We start from the raw sequence: 16,672 nt of genomic DNA, 5'->3' as shown, positions 1-16,672 counted from the left end.
CTGTCTTCAGACACTCCAGAAGAGGGCGTCAGATCTTGTTACAGATGGTTATGAGCCACCATGTGGTTGCTGGGATTTGAACTCAGGACCTTTGGACCATCTCACCAGCCCTCAAGTTTCATTTTTTAAAAATGAATTTGGGTTGCAATTAGAAAAGCTCCCAACAAATTTTAAATGTTCTTAAATGTGCTGTGTCATTTTATATTACTTATTTATATAAAAGGGAATTCTGTGTATTGAGAATTATAAAATCAAAATGTCAGGGACTGGAGAGATGGCTCAGGGGTGAAGAGCCCTGGTAGGTCTTCCAGAGGACTAGGGTCTCCTTCTTGGCACCTACAGAGTGGCTCATGATTGTAACTCCAGTTCCAGTGAGTCCAGTGTTGTCTTCTGGCCTCTGTGGGCACCAGGTATGTATGAGGTGCACAGACTTATATGCAGGAAAGCAACCACATACATAAAATAAAAGTAGATTTTTAAAAACTTAAAAATAAAATAAAAATATCAGTCAACTCTGAAAAATGTCGGAAAAGTACTATTTTCTGTCCTATCATATACTCGGCCAAGATTTAATTTATTATGCAAAAATGACACCACCATTTCAGTATGCATACCAGCTTTTATTGTTAATAACTTGTAAACTTAAGTGTAAACCAAAGAATTATTTTTTTTTTTTAAAAAGTATTTAATTTGTTATCTGCAAGTGTTCTATTTATACACATTTTTTTTTTAAGTTCAAGGATTTTTTTTTTTTTTAATTTGAGCTTGAGAAAAACAGGGCGGGCAAACTATAAATCTTGGAAAAGAGACACCACGAACTTTGTTTAGTAAGTAGCCACATGGCAGATAAGCAGCCAGTGTGGTGAGGGAAGTGTGGGGAGAAGCCACTGGGGAAATAACGGAACAAAAGCATCCGGAGGAGCATCCTTCAGCAAGAGACAGAGATGAAAAAGATACAGGAAAGGTGTGCAGGCTGCTCTGCAAGCCACGCCCCATCACTCGCTGTTCATGGTTCTACATCCGGGGTCGTATAGAACTTTCTCAATTGAAAAGGGTTGTGAGTGGAAGGAGCGTAAGAAGTCCTGGGTACGGGGGCTGGTGAGATGGCTCAGCGGGTAAGAGCACTGACTGCTCTTCCAAAGGTCCGGAGTTCAAAGCCCAGCAACCATATGGTGGCTCACAACCATCCGTAACAAGATCCGATGCCTTCTTCTGGAGTGTCTGAAGTCAGCTACAGTGTACTTACATATAATAAATAAATAAATCTTTAAGGGGGCTGGTGAGATGGCTGGTGAGATGGCTCAGCGGTTAAGAGCCCTGCTCTTCCTAAAGATCCCAAGTTCAAATCCCAGCAACCACATGGTGGCTCACAACCATCCGTAACGAAATCTGACTCCCTCTTCTGGAGTGTCTGAAGACAGCTACAGTGTGCTTACATATAATAAATAAATAAATATTAAAAATAAAATAAAATAAATCTTAAAAAAAAAAAAGAAGTCCTGGGTACAAACACCTTTGCTCCCAGGATCGGTGCTGGACACAGCACACTGGCCAGTAGCTTATGTGCAACATAAATACAGTCAGGTAAGCCATACGTGGATGGAACTGTCAGCTATTGGCTAGCCTACAGATTTAGGGGATTGTTTGCCTACATGGGATGTGAAGTCCTTTTATGTTAGCATTTACCCTCAAAATGGAACAACTGCTGCTTTGTAAAATGGAGTCACCCAGGGCAAAGCTGCTTGCTTACACAATATGGAGTAACTCAGCAGAGCTGGCTGGCTGGGATCTCCATTCTTGTCTGCTTTTCTTAGGTGCAGAACTGTCTACTGATGAGCAACATAGCTAAACTATGGGCTCAAGCGTGTGTGTGCACACTTGATGAGGACTGAAGGCAGGAAGGCAGGTGTGCTGGTTTAGGGCACAGGATTAATGTTCTGCCTCATAACCTAGTGATCTCCAGAGGTAGGGAAGACCACCCCCCTGTTGCAGTCTTGTGCCTAAAGGGTGTCCAGGCTTCCTCCCCGTTGTGTTGTTTCTCCTGCGGAGATATACAGAGGTGCCAGCTCTCCCCAGGTAGGGCTCCAGCAGCCCAAAGAATCAATCCCATCCATGTGCAGCTTTGGTCAACAATGAGTTCAGTGGGATTGTTAGCTGGACTATAAGTGATACAGGCACCGCACCACCCAGCATGGGTGATGACTCACGAAAGAAAACTGCATCACTGACTGCAGTCGGGTTGTCAGCCCCCCCCCCCAAGCTACTGTTTACAGTTTATAAACACTACAGGAGAGGGACCTCATAACACTCCCACTACACTCACCTTCCAAGGGCATGCAAATGGGCCCTGAGCTCTCCAGCCAGTGATTTGCAGTTGCCCTCCTATGAGATCCAACCAAGGGGAAACAGCACCACAACATCCCCTTATCAATAGTCATCTATTAACTCTTTCGAGGACCTGAATTAGATCCCCAGAATCCACCTTAAAAAGGGAAAGTTGTGTGTTTGGGGGGTGTAGACAGTCCTGGAGGAATGACACTTGAGGTTGTCCATTGGTTTACACAAGCACTCACTCACAGACTCGCACATATGCCAACAACAACAAAACCTAATAAAAATAAAAAGAGGAGGGGAGGTTGGAAAGAGTGGGCTCTCAGTGGGTACGATGGAACAAGCTTGTAATCCCAGCATTTGCCAAAAGACGGTGGAAAAAAGCCAACATGGGTCGCGGGATCCTGTCTCAAACAAGTGGCACACACTTGAAATCTTAGCACTTGGAAAGCAGAACCAAGAGGATCCGAGGTTGAAGGCTGGCTTAGGCTACACACACACACACACACACACACACACACACACACACACACACACACACACACACTGAGTTCAAGGCCAGTCTGCGTTTGCATGAGAAAACAGGAAAATGAGCCTCTGGGCAAAACTCACTGAGATTAGCCTCCCCACAAGCAGAAGGCTAGTAAAGTGGGCTGGGTTTCAGAGGACTCGCCAAGTCCTCAGGCTTTTCCAGGCTTGTAAGACTGGAAGGATGCTGACGAGGTTGGACTAAGGGCTTTAAAAGTTTTAATTTCTAAAGAAAAAAGATAACTTGTAAAGAGTGGAAAATCTCAACAGAATGTCCTGGGGGTGGGGGTAGGCCCTGGGCCCACCCAACCCCCCTCCAGACTAGGAGGCTAGTCTGTTCGGGCGTTTCCAGTCTGCAAGGAGGGGCACCCTTGGGTGGAACCCGGAAAGTGAATCAGCAGTTGGCAGTGCTTGACAGGGCAGGGCAGAACCACCGCCCTGGTGTCTGGAAGAACCGGGAGCGGAGCAGACCCCGGGCAGTGCGCACCCAGAGCATAGCAGACACCGGGCAGGGAGCATCCCGAGCCAAGCCGACTCCGGGCTGGGTGTGCTAGGAGCGGAGCAGACTGGGGTGGAGTGCGCTCGGAGCCGACCAGACTCGGGGCGGGGCGCACGGGAGCGGAACAGACTAAAGGGGTAGGAAGCATCTAGAGTGGAGCAGACTCGGGGCGGAGCGCACTCGCTGCACAGCAGCTCGGGGCGTGGTCAGGGCGGGACCCGGCCGGCGGGAAAGCGGAAGGACTCTGGACTTTGAGCCTACGGTTCTCACCTATAAGATCCCGAAACCCCCTGGCCCGGCACGCCCGAGATTGTAGAATGGAGGCCGGGCTGCTATGGTTCTGCAACTGGAGCACGCTGGGCGTGTGCGCCGCACTCAAGCTGCCGCAGATCTACGCGCAGTTGGCGGCGCGTAGCGCGCGGGGCATCAGCCTCCCTAGTTTACTTTTGGAGCTGGCGGGGTAAGGTCCCGGGAGGCTTGCGAGCAACTGGGAGTCCAGGAAACCAAGGGTTAACTCGGGGGGGCTCGGGGCTAGGAGGTGCTTACCCGGGCGCTCCCACCCACCTCCTCTGCTTCTTCCCAAATTCCACGATTTGCCTGAGCATGCCCATTTTATAGATTCAGCGAAGTCACTCACACACACACACACACACACACACGCACGCACGCACGCACGCACGCGCACACACACACACACACAACCTTCTGGCCGCGGGCAAAAGCATTTGCACCTTAAGTTTCTTACCATCCCTAACCTCACCCAGCACCAACTACATTTTTTCTTGCCTTGTGTCTCAGGCCTGTAAACCAGGTGTTAGGCTAGTTGAGTTACAAGATTTGATGATTCCATGTGGGGAGAAAGAGGGGGAACTTGAGTCCACGTTTGAAAATTGGGCTGGGGTACAACAGGTAGGAATGTGCTGTTACTTCTGCAGGAGCCAAGTTCTCAGTAGCCTTGGCTATGTAGTAGAGTAAGGGTCAAAAACTTTGGTTGGGAAAAACAAACGGAGAACACGTCCCTAAGTCCTGTGCTCTTGCACCAGGCTGAGCCCTCTCGATTTGACACCAGCCGCACACGGTCACCCACTGGTCCTGTGTCCAATCGGTGGGGCGCGCCCATCTATAGAGTTGGGGAGGGGGTGCGGTGCTTCTAGGTGTACCTTTCCAGGGACACTTGATGGTAAGCGGGGCTCTGAAGGGTCTCTGGCCCGTAGGCTGCAGAGTATGTGCATTTCAGAGAAGGGAAAAGACTGTCAAGACAGACTGGAGGATGCAAAAGTGACAGCCTGGTTGTGGCAGAGAATGCGGGTGTGAAGTCAGGAGAGCTATTTGACCTCTGGTTTGCTAAGTTCTTCATGGGCATCTGAAGCTGAGGCTTCGGGGTGCAGGACTGAATAGAAAGCTCAGGGATGCCTACCGAGTGCCAACCCAACGTCTCCTATTCTGCTTGTAGCTACCCCTTTGCTGCCTGGCTTTAAATTCGTAAACTCAACCAGAGATGGTCTCAAATCCAACAGCTGACCCCAGTAGAAAACAGCTCTGGCCATGGAAAGTTCCCCGGGATCTGGAAGGGTCTTGCAGTCTATCGTGGTGTAGATAGCAGGCCCTTTCTGGAACTCCCAATAGCCTCCCTTTCTTCCTTCGAGGCAGTAGGCAGGCTTAGCAGGGTTAAGACCAGTTCTTTGGCCAGAAGGCTCGAATATGCTCCACCATTGAAATCTACTAGTTATTTATCCCTACTTCCGCCAGCAGTTAACTACAATGGCTCCTAGTTCCTGAGAACTTTCTGAAGGTCCTTCTGGGGCCCTACAGGCATTCCTTCTTTAATCCTCAAGCAGCTTTATTGGTAAAGTTGTTTTAATCCAGAGGCAGAAACAATAGGAATAGGAGGGGCAATCTAGCTGGATCCTGTTGGTCTACATTCTGACTCCTCCCTCCCTTCTTTAGCCCCCTTCCCCCTCCTTCTCCCTCCCTGACTAGGGTGGACACTACAATTCTGCTTCTCTTCTGGGCCTTGCTTGCCTATTTGCCTGCCCCTCACCAGACAGATGGTCTCTGAAGCATCAGGAAGACACTAAAGGACACCACTGTCAAACCAGCTCGAGTACACCAGGGGTGATGCCTTGGGGGCACAGGCCCTCCTTTGATTTCAATCTGAGAGCTCAAACTCTAAAATCATGACTTGAGGGAATTGGATCTTGGCCAGAGCCTACTTTAATGACACCAGAGACTCCATGCCTGGCTGACGATTGCTTTAGAGAAACCTTAAAAAGAGAGAAGTACTTACTAACCATCCCCAGGGCACAGGGGTCACCTTAAAAGCATAACAACCAGAACTAGAGCAACATCTCATGGTGAGACTCTTACCCTTGTGTCCTCATATGGCCTTGTCTTTTGGACCTTAGTTTCCTCAAGTGATGGCTATGATGTGGAAGGCAATGTAGGTAACCCTGAAGGTTGACCCTCAAGGACTATTGGATACAACATATGGGGCTCTGGCAATATTCCTGAAGGTCTATCCTTAGGTCAATCACAAATATGATGAAGACCACATAGGCTAGTATTGGGTAAATGTGCCAGTGTCTGGAGTCTGAGGTCAGGCACAGGGTGGGCTGTGAATATATGCATCTGTCTGCAGGTTCCTGGTCTTCCTTCGTTATCAGCATTACTATGGGAACCCACTGCTCACCTACCTGGAATACCCCATTCTCATCGTACAAGGTAACTGGTCCCCAGCCTTCTAGACCCCAGTCTTCCCACCTGCTGCCCTGCCCATCTCACAGAGCCTCTTGTTTCAGACATTGTCCTCCTGCTCTTCATCTTTCATTTCAATGGGAACGTGAAGCAAGCCTTACCCTACATGGCCGTGTATCCTTTCTGCATATGAGCTGGAGATAGAGATGGAGGGGCTAAGGAAGGAGGCTCAGTTGTGGCATACAAGAGGTTCTGGATTCTGTTCTCAGCATGGAGAAAGAATAACAAATTCTAGTCTTGAAATATACCTTAGGCTAGTACAGTTGCTGCCAGAGGTATCCCCATAACAGGATGCTCCACTGCCCTCCAAGACCCAGTGAGGTATAGATTTGCTGTGTCCCTGTTGAACATGAGAAATGTGCAGTTACCCTGCTAAGAGTAACACGCTCCATCTGTGCTTATCTTGGGACTACTTCCTTCTGAGAGCATGTCCCCAGGGGATTAATACCATGTGTGCCTGGCACCAAGTCCCATGCAGGACGCACCTGGCAGGTGCCTCTCAGTGGGTAAGCACTGGCCAGATGGGTTTCACTAATCACACACCTATGCAAAACTGTAATTTAGAGGCTGAGCCTTGTCATGTGGGTGGGTGGCTGTGTTGGTTTGGAGGCTTACAGTACAGAATGGCCAGCCATCGGACTGTGCCACTCAGTGGAATCTTCTATGTAAAAGGTGAGATTTCATGTCAGATTTAGTTCATTTTTTCTTGAATTCCATACTCTTTTAAAAAAAGGCCAAGAAAGTGTTTGCATGATAGTGGCAGTCAGTTAATCCTGCTGCCTCCATGATACGGCCGCACACCCGTTAACAGTGACAAGGCCAAGGGATTAGGCAAGTCTTGACCAGAAGCTGTCAAGATTCTATTAGACCCCTGGCTAAGATTCCCCTCCCTCCATACAAAGAGGGAGAGCATAGCTGTGGTCCACTTCTGTTCTGAGGTCATTTCCAAGGGAGTGTTGCCTTCATCTCCCCCTGTAGCTGAGGATGACCTTGAACTCCACATCTTTCCTAAATGCTAGGATTACAGGCTTACACCACTGCACTTTGCTTAGATTATGCTTTAGTAAATTGAGCACAGCTGGATGCTGGCCATTGCTGTCTTTAGTATAATCTCTTCACCTACTTAATGTGACCATTGTTTTCAGCCACCTTTGCCTTTCTTCTGTATGCTGACAGCATGTGAGAGGTGGACGAGGCAAGGAAGGAAACCCAAGGCAAAGTAGTGGGGAGTGACTTGTTCTTCCCAGTCACTGCTACTCAGACCATGGGCCCGAAACCCTCATAGCTTCATCCTTTTGCTCTGGTTGGGTCCCTTTGTTTCATGAAGTCACTGAGCTTCCTGCACAGGCCAGATGGGAAGTGGTTCCTCCTTATCTACCACTACGCACCCTAACTAGTGTGCTTTTACAACAGAGTTAGTGGGAAAGGGGTGAGGATTCAGAAAAAAGCTCACATACAGCACTCCTGTTTTGCAGAACACCTCTCCTTTGCAAGGCTGGACCTTTTTTCTAAGTGCTTACTCTTGACAATGCCTTAGAGATGTCTTCCCATGGTCAGAATACCAGCAGCCAGGGACGGCTGGAGAGATGGCTCTGTAGTTAAGAGCACTAGCTGCTCTTCCAAATGACCCAGGTTCACTTTCCAGCACTCACATGGCAGCTCACAACTGTTTGTAACTCCACTTCCAGGGGAGCTAACTCTCACACAGACACACATGTAGGCAAAACGCCACTTGCATAAAACAAAAATGATTTATTAAAAGGAAAGAAAAACCAGCTGAAAGTTATAGCCCTGCGAATATTCCCAGTCCCAGATTACAGTGTGTGAGCACAGGTCTGTGCGTTTTCTTCCATAATTTTCTTCCATTCTTTTAACTCAGAGCAGATGTTCATGTGCAACACCTTGCATCTTTCCCAAACTACACATTGTCAAGCAGAACAGCCCCCCCCCCCCAATTCTGCCTTGCCTTCTGTGTCATCCTCTGTGCTCTGGCTTGGTCTGTGCAGGACAAGATGGGAGGGGTGGGCGAGCCTACCAGTGACTCACTGCTGGGTCCCTTAGCATCTGACCAGATTTGTGTCCTCTTGGTTCATCCTCAGCCTGCAGAAATGGATCATCGACTTGGCCATGGTGAGTGGTGCCACCAACAGACTGAAAAAGCAGATATCTTCTCTCTGCCCCACATCTCTTCAGAGCAGTGGTTCTCTGTAGGGAACCACGGAGTTGGCTTGGCCTAGCAGCCTTCAGAGGCATGCAGCATAGGGTTTTCAGGTTAAAGTCCATGGCTTCAGGGGCACAATATGCATTCTAGTTCCTGAGACCAATGCACTCCCTCAGGCAGCAAAACATTCAAGCGGATTTGATTCTCTGTATGTTCCCTTAGTCGTCAAGGAAGCATGGAAACTTGAGAGGACAATTGGTCTTGAACATTAATCTCATCAATCTTGTTTTTCCTATATAGTTTGCAAATGTCATTATATCCTGGCAACTACAACTACTGATTCTGGCAATTACAATATATTGTTTCTGATAAAGGTATAAAAAGTCTGATTGCTCTCAATAAAATGGTCACAATTTCCCTCAAGTTTTGCTGTGGCCCCTCCAACCAGCCTGGTTTCATTAATGCCATTATCAGGTGACCTTGGCAAGTAAGTAAATGGGGTGCTTACGGTACAACCTTTCTAATGATGCAATTCACGAATGATGCTGATACGGGGATGCACACGGTCATTTGCAGTAGTCCTTGAGCCTGTGTTGGCACTACCAGGATCCTCTTATGGCCCAGTCCCACATTACCCCTTGATCTCAAAGTTGGCTGTGTCATGACAAGTAAACACTCAAGAGCAGCTTGTCCATTCAGAAATGGCCACATTGTAACCTGCTTTGTGTCTCTTTGGCTCCTACCTACCACACTGATGTAGCCTGGCCCTCTTCTTTTGCTTTATTCAGCACCCCAATTTCTCAAGAGTTGTTTTCCCCACAGGCTTCCCTGGTTGGAGTCAGCCTTTCTTCAAGCCACTGCTCCCACTGTCACTTTTGTCTGTTCCAGTCTGGCAATGGCACTGCCCTCTCCTCTGCCCCCAAACACTCTGGCACTCCTTGCTCCATGGTTCTTCCCTGTATAGCTCCATCTCCACCCTCAAGGACCTATGGAGGCCAGCCACACAGGTGCTACTGTCTCAACAGGAAGCAGAGCAGGCACTGTCCTCCAGAGCCTGACAAGGGCCCTGGAAAGCCAGTCCCACCCCATTTTGCATGCGCCATCCTCAAACCTATAGATCAGGATCTCTACTACTCACTTGGTTCTCTTGCCTGGTTTCCAAACACATCACTTTCTGTGGTTCTTCTATGTTCTGCCTCCTCATTCCCCTAAATTCTTGAATGTTGCTCATGCCACCCTGCTCAGCCTGGGTGACTACAGTGGCCTCCCTCTGGCCTGTCTGGCCCTAAAAGCTGCTGTGGAGATGGGGGCTGATGGGTTGATAGTCGATTTGCAAGGCTTTCTTTTCTGAGAGGTCACAGGAGACAGGCACTCAGGATGGGAAATAAGACACAAGGCTTTTGGCGTTAGTTTGGAAGTTGGTCAGTTAAATGCCATCCCAGGATGGGAGAGTAGGGGACAGGCGAGTCTGCAGCCAGATCTGGGATTCTTCCACTATCTCTGGCCAATTCACCCCTACCACAGAGGCAGCTGAGAGCCATTCTTCACCAAATTGAGGTTTCAAATCTTAGCAAGTTGGGGATGGCAAGACTTGAAAATCTGGCTTAGAAAGCACTGTATCTGGGCTGATGACTCCGTGGTTAAAGGTGCTTGCTGCCAAGCCTTACAACCTGAGTTCAATCCCCAGGATCACGTGGTGGGAGGAAAATGGTTCCCATGAGTTGTGTCTCCTCTCCAGAGAATAAAACATTAAAAAAAATTTTTTTTAAATAAATAAAAAATAAGCAAAGCACTGTATGTAGTCATTTATCTTTTTAGGTTCCTGACTCTCTTATTTTATCCCAATAGAACTTATGTACAGTCATTAGTGCAGCCAGTAAGTTTGCCCAGCTCCAGTATTTGTGGAAGGCACAAGATTCGGGAGCTGTGAGCGCACTGACCTGGGGCCTTTCTGCCTACACCTGTGCAAGTAAGATAACCACTTTCTAGGGACTGGGTTTCATCAATATCAGGATCTTCCTGGTATTAACTGATTGTCTGAGGTCTTTTTCATACTAATTTTTGTAATTATCTATTCAACAGAACCTGCTAAGGGTACTTTTGTGTACAAGGGGGTGTTACCCTGTTACCCCAGGGTCCTGTTCACTAAAGAGGGCTGTTAATGGAGAAAGGAACTACACAACAACAAACCCCACAAAACACTGGATAGGCAGGAAGAGCTTGTTTTCTCCAAGCCTTAGTTTTCTCACCTATGAAAAATGAGGTGGAGTTTTATTAAATGCTTAAAAGAATTTTTGCCAAGCATGGTACCTTAGTCACAGTACTCAGGAAGCAGAGGCAGCTGGGTCTCTGGGAGTTCAAAGCCAGACAGTGGTACATCGAGGCCATGTCTCAAAACATATGGTTTTTAAAACATTTAAAAATTTTAATGTATATTGGTGTTTTGCCTAAATTTATGTATATGCACCAAATGCATAGCTGGTACCCTCACAGGCTGGAAGAGGGGGTCAGAGCCTCTGAGACTAGGGTTATATACCCCCACATGGGTGCTGGAATTGAACCCAGGTCCTCTGGAAAAGCAGTCAGTGCTTTTAACTGCTGAGCCATCCCTCCAGCCTCATGCGTACACACACACATACACACATTTTTAAATCAGTGGAATCATTTCTTCAGCTAACATGCCGGAAGCTCAATATGCAAATGAGGCATTTTAAGGTTTTTGTTTTTGTTTTGTTTTTTTTTCTTTTCTTAGGGTGGGCATATGGAGAGATTGGAACCCTCCCTGGGAGTGCTGAGCTACTGTTACAAATCACTTCTGCTTTTGTGAGCAGCTTCTACATGACTGGGTCAGGGTGCATGGCTTATCATTAGATGGTTATACAATACAGTATTAATAAGGGGCCCATCAATGCCATTCAAGATGTTAGTATATATCATTATAGTAAAATGGAAAGGCGTGAGCTAAATAGAAATATCAAAATGTGTGGGAACCAAGTTATTTATTGCTATGAATTTTCTTTTACAGCAAGAATAATAACAACTTTAATGACCACCAATGACTTGACAAGTAAGTAAAAAATCCTCTGACTTCCTATTTGTATTTTTTTGGCGAAACTTGGTTCTCCACATGGAATCCATCATAAGGCTTAACAGATCCATTTGACTGAATTGGGCTACAGATTCAAAAGACAGAATAACATACATTTAGTCTTCCACAGTGGTGGCTGTCTCTATTAAGCATCTATCTACTCCTTGCAGTCCTTGGGGAGGGACATATCCAGGGGAGTCAACTCTCATCCTGAAGTTTCTACTTCAACAAGGAAATTGGACAGGAGTACCACAATTAACTGCTGAATTAGGCTGTGAAATGGGTTTTCAGTATAAGCATGGGTGTGGGAGCATGCACTTGTAGTTCCATACACTTAAGCAGCTGAGGCCACAGAGCCAGGACAGCCTAGGAGAAACCATTTCCAAAACAAAAATGAGAGACACCAGAGAGAGACCAGCGGGTCGGGTAGCTGAAGGAGCCCAGTGTGCTGGGAGGGAGCTGAGAGCAGAATCTGCAGAGGGGCAAGGTCTTAAAAGCTAAATAAGGATTTGATCAGAGGGGTAACACCCAATATGGCCAGGGCTGGCCATACCCAGTAGTTCAGGACACAGGGAGCAAGGAAAGCTGGGGGGGAAGTGAGGCTGGCAGGAGCCAAAGAGACAAGTAAGACATGCCTTTGAGCAGAAAGACACCTCCAACTGTGTTTTAGGGCACTAAGCACACACATGCAACAAAGCTAAGAAAATACTTTGGCTAACTGAAAGAGACTGGTTAATTCCTTAAGCTGTTCTCAACTCTTGACCCCAACATCTTTGGAAAGTGACAAAACAGAAACCTATCCAGTAAGTGGCAAATGTCCTCAGCACCAGACCTTTCATTGAGAAAGCAAGCTTTAGAAAAGTGAAGTCCCATACTTTTGTTAGCTCTGACTTTAGTGATAGGATAGAAAAGGAGACAGGTCTTGTCCTGTGGGACTTGAGTTCACAGGAGGGAAAGGACATAATTGTACAGCAAAGAACCTGCACATATAAAGTCTGTATTTAAAAGAGAAAGAATGCTCCCACTGTAGGCTGTCTTATCTGTTACCAATGTTCCTGAGTGATTAGCTTTTAAAAAGTGTGGCCAGCTGGGAGTGGTGGTGCATACCTGTAGTCCTATCACTGGGGACATAGAGGCAGGCTTATTTCTGTGAATTCAGGGTATACCTGGTTACATAAAAAGTTCCAAGACAGCCAAGGCTACATAAGGACACCACCACCCACTCACCCCTACACACACACACACAGTGCTACTATGCCATACGTATGTAGCTCATTTGGTAAAATGGCTTGCCTTATATGTAGGGAGTTCTGGCTTCAATCATCAACATGTCTAAAATTGTAATCCCAGCATTTGGGATGCAGACACAGGAGAATGAGGAGTTTAAAGCTATCCTCAGCTACAGAATTTGAGTGAGACCTGTTATAAAACAAACATAGCCTTCATGTCTTAAAGGACAATTTAGGCCACTGTTCTCATGGTCTCTCACATTTTTTAAAAAAAAAAGATTTATTATTATATCTAAGTACACTGTAGCTGTCTTCAGATGCACCAGAAGAGGACGTCAGATCCCATTATGGATGGTTGTGAGCCACCATGTGGTTGCTGGGATTTGAACTCAGGACCTTCGGAAGAGCAGTCGGTGCTCTTAACCTCTGAGCCATCTCTCCAGCCCTCTCACTCACATTTTTAAGTGATACATCATGTACTTACACTGGGCTCATTTCTCACGAGATGACGTCTGCTGTGCTGCCCAGGTTGGCTTTTCACCCAGGCCTCAGGCCGTCCTCCGCCCTCAGCCTCCCTCACGGAGCCATAAGCAGGGCCCACCACTTTACTAGAAAGGTCTTCATAGAATGCTACACTTTGAGACAGACGTGTCCTCAAGAGGTAAGCAAAGGGGTCTTAGTTGCACTCCTTAGCCAGAGCTGTATTACTTCAATGAAACCCTCAGGATGCATGGCTGAGTGCCCAGGCGGGCATTTCTACAGGAAAGTCCTTTTCCTAGACTGTCTGGAACCAATGCTCCCACAATCTCATTGTTTTGTCTGGAGTCAGGGTGAAACTTTACACAGGCTTCTAATTGAAGCAGTATAATGTCCAGTTTTTTTAATGTTGGAACTTTCTTTTAATTTATTTCAGTTCTTATACGTTTTGCGGTCATGTTGGCTTTAAATATATGGGTAACAGCAACGGTACTTCACTACCGGAAGTCTGTCACCAAAGCTGAATGATGGATGTATTCTTCCTACACAAAGTGGACTTCAAACGACTGGATCAGATGATGCACCATTTCTTTTCATTGCTACATTTAAAATCTTTTACTAGTCAACCATTTCAGAAACTTCAAAGCAGGTTTGTTAAACTTGAAAAAGCCATTTAGCTGAATATGGAAGTGCAAACCTATAATCGCAGCACTTGGGAGTCTGAGGTAGCCTGGGCTACACAGCAAACTCAGAGAAGGAAGACAAGGAGAGACGGAAAGAGACACTTGTTTAAAATGCCAACTTCCTTCCCCCAGCCCCCTAGGTTGTGGAAGGGCTTAGACTGGGTTGTGTGTGGTTTCTTGTCCTTCCCTTCCCCATGAGATAAAGTCTCGATACACAGTCCAAGCTATCCTCCAACCTGTGATCCTCCATCAGCCTTCTGAGCACTGGGAGTGCTGGACAAGAGTGGACCACACCTGACCGTGACAACTCAAAATGATGGAACCTGCCCAAGAGGCCATCTTCACCCTTAAAGTCATGATTAAGTTCCCCGAAGAGCCAGCTACAGCTACACTGTGGCTTTCAGAATATTAAGTAGTCTTTCCACAATGAGTGGGGTCTGCTCAGTCACAAGTGGAACTGTTCACACCTGGGCAGTTTAACTCTTCCATAAACATAATGCAGTATAACATCCTCTCAAGCCGAGCAGGGCTATCAAAGTATGCAGAGATGTGACTGGGTTCATATACTAAGCAGTCGTCCAACACAGTGTGCCTTACTAAACAGAGCCCCATCTGTTTAGATGAGGAAATCTCAACTGTCTCTCCATTTATGCACAATCCCACCACTTTTTAAAAGGCTATTCTCACAATTACCACTGTTGGAACTTTTGTATAAGTTTTAGTTACTGGAAGGTATACATACAGTAAAAAGTATTGCTAAGTCCTAGCCAATTCTTAGGTATTTTATTCACACTAAAGTAAGAATATCCTAAGCATATCCTAAACTTTGTTGTCTGCAGTACTTCCTCTGATGTTTTATAAATCCAGCCTTTGAAAGCTCAATTTCTTCTTCTAAGTGAATGTCATTATTCTGGTATACTGCAAGAAAGTAAATTGTTTAGTTTTCTATATTTCATAGACTTTAATTTGTTGAACTCCACTGAATTCTTCTTCTTCTTCTTCTTTTTTTTTTTGGTTTTTCGAGACAGGGTTTCTCTGCATAGCCCTGGCTGTCTTGGAACCCACTTTGTAGACCAGGCTAGCCTCGAACTCAGAGATCCGCCTGCCTCTGCCTCCCAAGTGCTGGGATTAAAGGCGTGCGCCACCACAGCCAACTCCACTGAATTCTTAAATTGTCATGAATTTTCAGTTAGGTAGGTATAACTCATTAGCAAGCCAGCTAATCTTGTTTAGGTCAATTGCCTTGGACCCAGAGAAGAGAAATACTATATCTAAACATAAATCATTCTATGGTTATTTCAACAAGTTCATCTTTCCTCACATATAATGACAAACAGACCATTAACTTGTGAATTGATTTAATATAAACTGTAGTCCTTACTACAAGTGTTTTAGATATATTCAATCAGGACTTCTATCACTACTTAAAGCAATTCTTTTAAATAAAAACAAAAAAACCAACCAACCAATCCCCCAAACCTTCCCCTTTAGTTACCCAAGCTGGCCTCAGACTCATCTTTCTGCCCTCATCTCTTCAGTGTATTTTACCAGCATGCATCCCCACCACTGGCCATTTCCCCACTATTGGAAGGAACATCCAAGTTACTACAGCTATCTCATATGCACTATCATTGTATTTCAAACCAACAAGTAGACAGTCTCCAGTTTACAGAACACCCAACCCCAGAACAAAAGGCAGCCATAGATTCCCAGTAAGGCACCTTCTAGGAAGTGTCCATCATACTATTTTCAGACAGAAAGACACTCTGTGCCCTCTACCCTTCCCACCTGGAATCAGATGTTTAAGCCTGCATGCCCCAAGTGAATCGGAGGCGGACTCTAGAACTAAACTCTCCAGGATGTAAGGCAGAAGTGATTTCACTATGATGACATCACCTCATCTACTATTAGCATCCTTTAAGAAGACAGGTGAAGAAGCTGCAGCATTCCACAACTATTTCACAGGAAAAGATGCTTACATCTTAGTTTATTTATTTTTTAAACAAAAAGCAGGCATAAAAATACAATTACATTACTACAAAGATGCAACAAAATAAAAAATAAATCAAGAGGGGATGATTTTTTTTGTTGTTGTTGGGGGAAGGGACTGATCCAAGATGACTCTCTAAATCATGCAGTTTATAACTTATTACAGTTGCAAACAAAAGTCACCACAGGGAAGGGAACAAAGGTGAGGTCCCAGGGAACTACACTCAGCACTGTCACACAGTGCTTGTCAAAGTGCTTTAAGATTGGCTGTGGCACCACCACGAGCCAGGGAAGCTGAAGTCATCTTCAGACAGAAAAAGAGAGTCAGTAGCAGTCAGGGCCTGAGGAGCTCGGAGGCTACTTGCTTTATGGGGGCTTCACCGTGCTGCCTAAAGCATCTCTACAAGGTTGGTTAGTGTCTGGGTTTCTCTTCCTTCACCTTGGGAATCCTAGCAGATTGACAGCAGCAGTATGACATCTTCAGTTCGTTTGGCAGCCTCGAGCATGTCTCACTAGATCTACACAGGAACTGAGGAGAGCCCCTCTAGGGCCTTGGCCTCTCAAAGGCTGGCCACAAACAGCAGCCTTCTCTTGGGATCACAGTTTTATTTTGTTTTTTAAATCTTGCTTTGAGATGCTTAAAAATTAATTCTACATTAATTTTCAACAGGAATACTGGCACTTAAGTTTTTCTTTTGTCTGTCTTTTCTAGTTCCACAAAGCATAAGAATAGCATCCAACCAAGGGGACTCAGCAGCCCCTGTCTTTTAGGCCCCAAATGCCAAGAATTGACAGCTCTGGGTACCAAACAAAGGAAGCAGTATTTGTGCTGGCACACATTTATCTTGAAGGATTGGAGGCCTAAAAGAAAAAGAAAAAGAAAGAAAGAGAGAGAGAGAGAGAGAGAGAGAGAGAGAGAGAGAGAGAGAGAGA

At 46.1% G+C, this 16,672-nt stretch overlaps 1 protein-coding gene across 3 annotated transcripts; it reads left to right on the top strand.

Moving 5' to 3' along the window:
• The first annotated feature begins 3,520 nt into the window (after positions 1–3,520).
• Positions 3,521–14,728, top strand: Slc66a3 (solute carrier family 66 member 3). Of its 3 annotated transcripts, XM_021202453.1 has the most exons (7): positions 3,521–3,818; positions 5,997–6,079; positions 6,157–6,226; positions 8,185–8,242; positions 10,122–10,242; positions 11,299–11,340; positions 13,504–14,728. In XM_021202453.1, exons 1-7 carry the CDS (start codon positions 3,676–3,678, stop codon positions 13,593–13,595), a joined length of 609 nt encoding a protein of 202 aa, XP_021058112.1. In that variant the 5' UTR covers positions 3,521–3,675; the 3' UTR covers positions 13,596–14,728. The 3 variants fall into 3 exon arrangements, with proteins under 3 accessions (XP_021058112.1, XP_029396372.1, XP_021058115.1); XM_029540512.1 differs by lacking the exon at positions 10,122–10,242 and having other exon boundaries at positions 3,586–3,818; positions 13,504–13,536; XM_021202456.2 differs by lacking the exons at positions 11,299–11,340; positions 13,504–14,728 and adding an exon at positions 10,356–10,704 and having other exon boundaries at positions 3,586–3,818.
• The last annotated feature ends 1,944 nt before the right edge of the window (positions 14,729–16,672 follow it).

Source organism: Mus pahari, chromosome 7 (genome assembly GCF_900095145.1).
Source record: "Mus pahari chromosome 7, PAHARI_EIJ_v1.1, whole genome shotgun sequence".
Classification (NCBI taxonomy): Eukaryota; Metazoa; Chordata; class Mammalia; order Rodentia; family Muridae; genus Mus; species Mus pahari.
This window is presented reverse-complemented; position numbering and strand designations above follow the sequence as displayed.

Coding starts and splice junctions, on each gene's coding strand:
- Slc66a3 (XM_021202453.1), top strand. CDS start 3,676: ATGGAGGCCGGGCTGCTATGGTTCTGCAACTGGAGCACGCTGGGCGTG. Junction 6,227..8,184: donor GCCTTACCCTACATGGCCGT/GTATCCTTTCTG, acceptor GCATCTGACCAG/ATTTGTGTCCTCTTGGTTCA. Junction 11,341..13,503: donor GACCACCAATGACTTGACAA/GTAAGTAAAAAA, acceptor AATTTATTTCAG/TTCTTATACGTTTTGCGGTC.